Source organism: Sapajus apella, unplaced genomic scaffold, assembly GCF_009761245.1.
Source record: "Sapajus apella isolate SASKATOON/1434 unplaced genomic scaffold, GSC_monkey_1.0 scaffold12, whole genome shotgun sequence".
NCBI lineage: Eukaryota > Metazoa > Chordata > Mammalia > Primates > Cebidae > Sapajus > Sapajus apella.
The window spans coordinates 24,985,890-24,994,552 of NW_022436952.1; the positions used below are offsets into that span (position 1 = coordinate 24,985,890).

Sequence of the window (8,663 nt, forward strand, 5' to 3'; positions counted from 1 at the left end):
AAAAAAAAAAAAAAAAAAAAAAAGAAATTCTTTGACCAATCTTGTCTGTTTATAGGTCATAAGACCCTAGTTCAGAAGGTGGGAAGAATACTGCACAGAGAAGCCAAGAAGAATCTAGACAGGCCTTGCCGGGTTTTGCCATTCAGCCTATTAGTACTAGATCATACCCTCTTTGTCCAATCACATTTCTGTACAGTCATCCATGCTTCAATCACACCTGTTCAATGAAGTCTCCATAAAAGACCCAAGAGGATGGGGTAGGGAGAGCTTCCTGATAGCTGAACCCGTGGAGGATCCTGGAGGGTGGCACACCTCGGAAGAGCATGGAAGCTCTGGGTCCCTCCCACATGCTTTGTCCTGTGCATCTCTTCATCTGTATCCTTTGTAATATCCTTTATAATAAACCAGTAAATATGTTTCCCTGAGTTCTGTGAGCCGCTCTAGCAAATTCACTGAACATAGTTGAAGGAACCCCAATTTATACGCGGTTGGTCACGAATACAGGTAAAACAAACTGACGCTGTGGTCGGCATCCAAAGTGAGGGGCAGTCTTGTGGGACTGAGCCCTCAAGCTGTGGGATCTGATGCTCTCTCCAGGTAGATAGTGTCAGAATTGAATTGGAAGACACCCAGCTGATGTCTGCTGCAGAACTGATTGCTTGCTTGGTGGTGGGGTAATATCCTCATACATGTGGTTACAGAAGTCTTCTGTGTTGATTGCTGTGATGTGAGGGCAGAGGAAAAATTGGGTCTTTTCGTGTTTTCTGTGTGTGTGTGTGTGGTTTTTTTTTTTTTTTTTTGGACAGACTCTTGCTGTATTGCCCAGGCTGGAGTGTAGTGGCGTGATCTCAGCTCACTGCAACACTCCCAGGTTCAATCAATTCTTGTGTCTCAGCCTCCTTAGTAACTGGGATTATAGGTACCCACTACCACAACTGGCTAATTTTTTGTATTTTAGTAGATATGGGGTTTCACCATGTTGCCCAGGATGGTCTTGAACTCCTGAGCTAAGGCAATCCACCTTGCCGTGGCACCTGTAGTGCTAGGATTACAGGCATGAGCCATTGCGCCCAGCCCATTTTTTGTTTTTATTGAGACAGGATGTCACTTTAATGCTGGGCTGGAGTGCACAGCCGTGGCTCACCACAGCCTTGACCTCCAAGCTCAGGTGATCCTCCTGCCTCAGCCTCCCAAGTAGCTTGTACTAGAGGCACATACTTCCATACTGGACTAATTTTTTTGTATTTTCTATAGAGATTGGGTTTGCCCAGTCTGATCTTAAACTCCTGGGCTCAAGTGATACACCCACCTTGGCCTCCCAAAGTGGTGGGATTACAGGTGTAAGCTGCCATGCCCAGCCATAGTTTGTTTTTTCTGCACAGTATGCTTTTGACAGTAAATAGCATTTAGAATGCATTTGGGAAGGAGCTCTATTGTTCATGTAAGAAAAGTGCTGCTGTAGGCATGCAGAGGCTCAGCAATGTCATCAAGTCCTGGAGCTCTTTCCAGGCCTCTCTTCTGCCTTCTGCTACATTAGCCTCCAATGTCAGGCTGCTACCTTCAGTGGCACTAGAAGCAGCAATAAGGGGTGCATTCCTTGCTCACTTCCAGAAATCCCTTCCTCCATACCTTGCCCTTTAGATCTTTCTGTCTATATCCTTTTTAATACACTTTATGATAAACCAGTAAATGTTAAGTGTTTCCTTGAGTTACCCAGCATTCTGAGCAAGAATCCTGATTCCCACTATCTGGCCCACTCAAGTCACATGCTTAGCCCTGATCCAATGACCATGATCTAGAATAAAAGGTGTTGATTAGTATAAGTCAATTGGGGATCATTTCAGGACCTGGAATGGAGTCAGTTTCTTTCTCAGATCCTCAAAACTCTAAGTGCTTTTGGAAGTGGGAATAGCTGGGAGAATGATGCTGGCTAGATAACCACAAAGGCCATTTAAATAGGTCTTCATCAAGCTAGGAATTTGGGGTTGTCAACAACGGAAATTACTAAAGAAACCGACTGCATAGACTGGAGAGACAGGCGGTCCCCTAAAGAAAAATAGAGTGTTTGAAGAAAGGAGAAGAATGCTGGACAATACATACTTAACAAATATCCATTGGTTATTTCATAGAAGGCCCCAAAATTTATTTATTTATAAAATGGAGTCTCACTCTGTCACTAGACTGGAGTGCAGTGGTGTGATCTCTGCTCACTGCAACCTCCTGGCGATTCTCCTGCCTTAGCCTCCCGAGTAGCTGGGATTACAGGCACGCACCACCATGCCCAGCTAATTTTTTGTATTTTTAGTAGAGACGGGGTTTCACCATGTTGACCAGGATGGTCTCGATCTCTTGACCTAGTGATCCATGCTGGCTCTCCATCGGGCAGAAGTTAGACCCGAGCTCACACATGCATAAGAATAAATTCCAGTTATATTAAAGATTTAATTTTTTTATAAAAAGAAGAGGACCGGGCGCGTTGGCTCAGGCCTGTAATCCCAGCATTATGGGAAGCCGAGTCGGGTGAATCACTTGAGGACAGGAGTTCGAGATCTGACTGGCCAACACAGCGAAAACTGGTCTCTACGAAAAATATAAAATTAGCCAGGCGTAGTGGCCGGCGCGGGTAATCCCAGCTACTCGGGCGGCTGAGGCACCAAAATCGCTTGGACCCGGGAGGCGGAGGTTGCAGTGAGCAGAGATCGCACCAAAGTACTCCAGCCTGGGCAACAGAGCAAGACTGTATCTCAAAAAAAGAAAAGTAAAAAAAAAGGAAAAGAAAAGAAAAAGCGAATTCACTGGGTGAACTTGAGGAAACTTTCTAAGCTGGTAGCAGAGCGTGAGACCTTCTCATTCCGCCTCTTCCATTGGGTTCCCATGACTTGCGTCGCAAGATACGTAGCCAATGGGAACTAGGCATGGGCGAAGAGCTCACCAATGAGGTCGGGGCGGGAGATTTGAAAGGTCCTGGATCAGGGCGCGGCGTGACTGATTTAGTTGTTTGCTGGAGGCCGGGAGAGTAGCAGTGCCTTGGGCTCCAGGTGAGCTGGCCTCCTTTCGCAGGCCTTGCACCGGGAGTGGGCAGATGATCGGGCAGGTCGGAGGTCCACTGGGCTGGCCCGCGCGCACTCCGCAGGGCTGGAAGGAGGTAGGGACGATAGCAGGGTGGGGGCGGTAAGACCAGCGCCTGGACTGGGGCTGGTGTGCTGACCTGGTCCTTTTCACGAGCCCAGGCTAGCGCTTTCGGCCCGATCGCTCCAACCCCTCCGTCTCTTTCTTTTTCTCTGCTTCTCAAGGCTGTTTCCCTTCTCCACCCAGCTCTCCTCCCCCTTTCCCTCTAAGGATGGCCCAGAAGGAGAACGCCTACCCCTGGCCCTACGGCCGGCAGACGGTAAGGCCCTTCCCTACATCCCCGCCCCCACCTTGTCCCTGCAAGGAGAGTTCCTGCTGGTAGACTTGAGATCCTGCAGTGAGCAATCCTTTAAGCACCTTCTTCCCCGTTCTGCTCCAAAGTACGGGTCCCAAGAATTTGGTGAAAGAACCCAGTCTGGTCATTTGTAGCCACATCGTGTAAGGTGCTGCCAACTTGAATCTGACCAGCCAGTGACTCCCAACCGGTGAGGACCTCAGGGGCTGAGCCTGCTCATCACATACCAATGATATCTGGGACTGAGCACACAGGGCCTGGCCTTCAGGCCATGGTTCACAACCCATGTGCTGAAAAAATAGGCAGCAAATAGAAATGGACTCTAAAAGGCTATAAGGTTACTGTTGAAAAGGCCCAGAGCAAGTCTAAATTAATAATTTGGAATTTGTTTTAATGACTAAGGTGAGGTAAGGATCTAAATGGACATATTTCCCAACTGTCCAGATAGATTTCATTGAATGGTCTCCCCTGATTTTATATTATATATAAATTCCCACATAGATGTGGGTCTATTTCTGGACTGTATTTTATTCAACTTGGTTATTTGTAGATCTGTACCCATATCACTTTGGAGAACGGGTTTTTAGGGGCACTGGGGCTTTCTTCTCTTGGCTGAAGCAGAAGGAAGGGGTCCTGCACAGGCTTTGCTCCCTGTTTGTGGAGCTCGGGCTTCCTGGAGAGTCTATCTGTTTCCTTGTGCATCAGCTCCCTCCCTCATGGAGCACAGAATGAGGCTGTCAGGAATAGAGTCTGGATGAGAAACCACTGTCACTTTTACCTTGGTCACTCCTAAAAGAAAGTGCATCTATTACTTTGAGAAGTTGAAAGTGAGGCTGGGCACAGTGGCTCACGCCTGTAATCTCAGCACTTTGGGAGGCTAAGGCAGGCAGATCACGAGAACAAGAGATCGAGACCATCCTAGCCAACATGGTGAAACCCTGTCTCTACTAAAAATACAAAAATTAGCTGGGCATGGTAGTGGGCACCTGTAGTCCCAGCTACTCAGAAGGTTAAGGCAGGAGAATCACTTGAACCTGGGAGGCGGAGGTTGTAGTGAGCTTAGAATCCACCACTGCACTCCAGCCTGGGCAACAGAACAAGACTCTGAAAAAAAAAAAAAAAAGAAGTTGAAAGTGAGAAGTGGTCTAGGCCCATCAGAGTAGCTCTTAGTGTCCCTAAAGCCTGTTCTTGCAAAGTTGTAAATCCTGGTTGTTGCTATACCATTCAAGGCCTCAAGGGTCTTATCTAAGCCTTAATAAACTTTTAGAAAATTTTGAGAATACTTCTGTGCTAACCCCTTTGAATTATAGGTGTTTATTGACCCAGCCCTCTACTATGCTGTGAGTGAGGGGCTGGATGAATGACTGTGGTGTTATGGACAGGACTCATACAGATTGGACACCTTCATGCCTGTGAAGGTGGTATGGGCCAGGGCCAAAGAGGTGAAATGTTAGGTGTTGGGGTGAGTCCTTTGCGCTTGATCTTAGGCCTACTTAGGTTGTTTATTAATAATCCATTTTAATATGGGACTATGAGCAGAGCCTGGGAAACAAAACTGTTATGTCAATGTTTCTATTTGAATTGGGGGTGGGTGGGCGGGTGGCTTTTTAGCATATGGCTGAAATGCTGCCTGCAGCACATTCCACCCTGGTCATCACACAAAGGCACCCTCAGAGCTACCCACTGCTCCTTCTCAGACTCCATCTGGCCTGAGCACCCTGCCTCAGCGAGTCCTCCGGAAAGAGCCTGCCACCCCATCTGCACTTGTCCTCATGAGCCGCTCCAATGTCCAGCCCACAGGTAACTGGGGCAAGGGAGAGAGGACTGACTTGGGGAGATGAGAGTCTATGGGAGGGTGTAGAGAGGAGAATGTCATCCTTGTTCTCATTCAACTTACCTGTTCTCTCCTTAGCTGTCCCCGGCCAGAAGGTGGTGGAGAATAGCAGTGGGACACCCAACATCTTAACGTAAGTGCCCCAAGCCTTGGGGTGGACAGGGATGAGGGGGGCAGTGAACATGCAGGGAGTCGGGGAGGTAAAATCTAAGGGCAGGAGTAGGAATGAAGAAAAATGGGGCTGAGGACAGGATGGGATGAGGAAACAGGAAAAAGCAAACATCTTAGATAACCAAAACTGGTTCTGAGCTGCCGTCCCCCACTTTCTAAGCAGGCGGTCCTTCACAATTGATGACTTTGAGATTGGGCGTCCTCTGGGCAAAGGCAAGTTTGGAAACGTGTACTTGGCTCGGGAGAAGAAAAGCCATTTCATCGTGGCACTCAAGGTCCTCTTCAAGTCCCAGATAGAGAAGGAGGGCGTGGAGCATCAGCTGCGCAGAGAGATCGAAATCCAGGCCCACCTGCAGTATGGCTTGATGCCCCCTGAGCCGAAGCCCCTCTGCTCCCTCACCCCCAGCTCCTCATTCAGCCCCACCTCATCCAGATTGCTCTCTCTGTAACTGTGGCCAGTGAGCCCCATGTAGCTCTTAGTCCTGGCCAGAGCCTTGAATCCAGAAATCTGCCTCCAGTTTCCCCTTATCACTTCCAGCCCTGGTGTCCCTGGCCACATCTAACCCCAGTTTGCTCCTGTCATCCTTCCCAGCTCTTTTATACCTTTGGCCTGAGACCTCCTCATTTCTTCCCCCAGGCATCCCAACATCCTGCGGCTCTACAACTACTTTTATGACCGGAGGAGGATCTACTTGATTCTAGAGTATGCTCCCCGTGGGGAGCTCTACAAGGAGCTGCAGAAGAACCGCACATTTGACGAGCAGCGAACAGCCACGGTCTGGGAGGGCGGGCACCTGGGGCACCGGTAGGGGCTTGTGCTGCTTGTAGCTGGAGGTCCATCCTTGTCTGACTGCCTGTCATTGGCCCTCCCAGGTTATGGAGGAGTTGGCAGATGCTCTAATGTACTGCCATGGGAAGAAGGTGATTCACAGAGACATAAAGCCAGAGAATCTGCTCTTAGGGCTCAAGGGAGAGCTGAAGATTGCTGACTTTGGCTGGTCCGTGCATGCGCCCTCCCTGAGGTATGGTGGCCTGGGAGGCCAGCCCTAGGTGTGAGGCTGGGCCATTAAAACCTCTCCAGGAACAAGTTTCAGGTTAGCTCAGTTGGTTAGAGTGTGGTGCTGATAATGCCAAGGTCACAGGTTTGGTATCTGTCCAGGCCAGTGGTAAAACTTTGGCCAGGCACGGTGGCTCACGCCTGTAATCCCAGCACTTTGGGAGGCCAAGGCGGTTGAATCACTTGAGGCCAGAAGTTCAAGATCAGCGGACCCGCCTGGCCAACATGGCAAAATCCCCTCTCTACTAAAAATAGTACATGGTGCACACTTGTAATCCCAGCTGTTCAGGAGGCTGGCAATGAGAATCACTTGAACCCCGGAGGTAGAGGTTGCAGTGAGTCAAGATCGCCCCACTACACTCCAGCCTGGACTTTGTCTCAAAAAGCCCAGGAGCGGTGGCCTTTTTTTCTTCCGTACCTTTTTTTTCATGGTTTCATAGTGTCACACGATAGAGATATAACCTGATTTATTTAAGCAGAACATGCCTGATGGGCATTAGAGATGTCTCCAATTCTTCCTTTAACTCCAAAATAAACATTGCCCACATATGGGATTATCTTTTTTTTTTTTTTTTTTTTTTTTTGAGATGGAGTCAAAAAAACAAAAACAGAAAGATATGGAGCCTCGCTCTGTCATCCAGGCTGGAGTGCAGTGGCACAGTCTCGGCTCACTGCAATCTCCGCCTCCCAGGTTCAAGCGACTCTCCTGTTTCAGCCTCCCGAGTAGCTGGGACCACAGGCGTGTGTCAACACATCCGGCTAACTTTTTTTGTATTTTTAGTAGAGAGTTTCACTGTGTTAGCCAGGATGGTCTCCATCTCCTGACCTCGTGATCCGCCCGCCTTGGCCTCCCAAAGTGTTGGGATTACAGACATGAGCCACCGCGCCCGGCCTCGGATTATGTTAAGATATATCCTTCAGTATAGAGTTGCTGGGGCTATGTACAGGCTCACCTCTGGGGCTTTGGGATATATCATCATCCCACCCCCACCCCAGTAACCCTGCCTGGCTGGACCTCTCCCGTGGCACATCCCGTGATCTTTTGGCTCCCTGCTGCCAGGCAGCAGGGAAAGGAGAGATTGTATGTCACTGCGACCCCTGCCCACACCGCTTATCCCTCCCAGGAGGAAGACAATGTGTGGTACCCTGGACTACCTACCCCCTGAGATGATTGAGGGGCGCATGCACAACGAGAAGGTGGATCTGTGGTGCATTGGAGTACTTTGCTACGAGCTGCTGGTGGGGAACCCACCTTTTGAGAGTGCGTCACACAATGAGACCTATCGGCGCATCGTCAAGGTGGGAGGGCGGCCTGGGCTTCATGCCAGATGCAGAGGCCAGGGCTGGGGGGCTGGAGGGCTGAGGGTGTGTGGGCAGAGTGTATTTGCGTGGCCCTAAGTAACTCCAAACAGAATGGGTAGTCAAGGAAGATGTAGCCAGGATGAAACTGATGCAGCCCTTCCATCTCTTCATATCTGCAGGTGGACCTAAAGTTTCCCGCTTCTGTGCCCACGGGAGCCCAGGACCTCATCTCCAAGCTGCTCAGGCATAACCCCTCAGAACGGCTGCCCCTCGCCCAGGTCTCAGCCCACCCTTGGGTCCGGGCCAACTCTCGGAGGGTGCTGCCTCCCTCTGCCCTTCAATCTGTTGCCTGATGGTCCCTGTCATTCACTCGGGTGTGTCTATGTTTGTATGTCCATGTATGTACAGGGGAAAGAAGGGGTCCTGACCTGTTCCCTTGTCTGTCTTCTACTTCCTCCTTTGTTTAATAAAGGCTGAAGCTTTTTGTATACTGATGAGTGTAGATGTTCCTAGGTGGAGGCTTTGCTGTGGAGAAAGCTGTTCCTTAGGAGAGCTGGTCCACCCTGAGGAGCTGGGATGAGCATTACTTTGCTATCCCTGGTAACACCGTACCCTCTCAGCTCTGACTCTCACCTGGTCAGCTCCCAGCCAACCCCACTCCACTTCCACCTCCACCCTCACTGTCTATTTGCTCCCAGAGCCTGGAGACGCTGACTCTGGCTACACTGGCACACCTGCCATCTCTGGCCACCTTCTTTCACCTCTCTCGGTTGTCTGACTTCTAGTTTTTCCTTTTCTGGTTCATTCTCTGCCCCTTTGCCATTGTAGGAGCGACTGAACAATGCTGTACCCTAGAAGCTGTCTTTGCTTGTTTC

The 8,663-nt window shown here is 49.7% G+C and overlaps 1 protein-coding gene across 3 annotated transcripts; it reads left to right on the forward strand.

The window, feature by feature from the left end:
* Positions 1–2,945: 2,945 nt before the first annotated feature.
* AURKB (aurora kinase B) lies at positions 2,946–8,282 on the forward strand. 3 transcript variants are annotated; one of them, XM_032280359.1, is made up of 9 exons: positions 2,946–3,038; positions 3,316–3,388; positions 5,122–5,224; positions 5,337–5,391; positions 5,593–5,784; positions 6,067–6,205; positions 6,303–6,451; positions 7,611–7,785; positions 7,968–8,282. In XM_032280359.1, the coding sequence occupies exons 2-9, from the start codon at positions 3,341–3,343 to the stop codon at positions 8,139–8,141; spliced, it is 1,035 nt and encodes a 344-aa protein (XP_032136250.1). In that variant the 5' UTR covers positions 2,946–3,038; positions 3,316–3,340; the 3' UTR covers positions 8,142–8,282. The 3 variants fall into 3 exon arrangements, with proteins under 3 accessions (XP_032136250.1, XP_032136251.1, XP_032136252.1); XM_032280360.1 differs by having other exon boundaries at positions 3,024–3,145; XM_032280361.1 differs by lacking the exons at positions 2,946–3,038; positions 3,316–3,388; positions 5,122–5,224; positions 5,337–5,391; positions 5,593–5,784 and having other exon boundaries at positions 6,135–6,215.
* The last annotated feature ends 381 nt before the right edge of the window (positions 8,283–8,663 follow it).

Excerpts from the sequence above, each read along its gene's own strand:
- AURKB (XM_032280359.1), top strand. The coding sequence starts at position 3,341 with ATGGCCCAGAAGGAGAACGCCTACCCCTGGCCCTACGGCCGGCAGACG. Across the intron at positions 5,392-5,592 it reads GGGACACCCAACATCTTAAC|GCGGTCCTTCACAATTGATG; the intron begins GTAAGTGCCCCA and ends CTTTCTAAGCAG. Across the intron at positions 7,786-7,967 it reads CCTATCGGCGCATCGTCAAG|GTGGACCTAAAGTTTCCCGC; the intron begins GTGGGAGGGCGG and ends TCATATCTGCAG.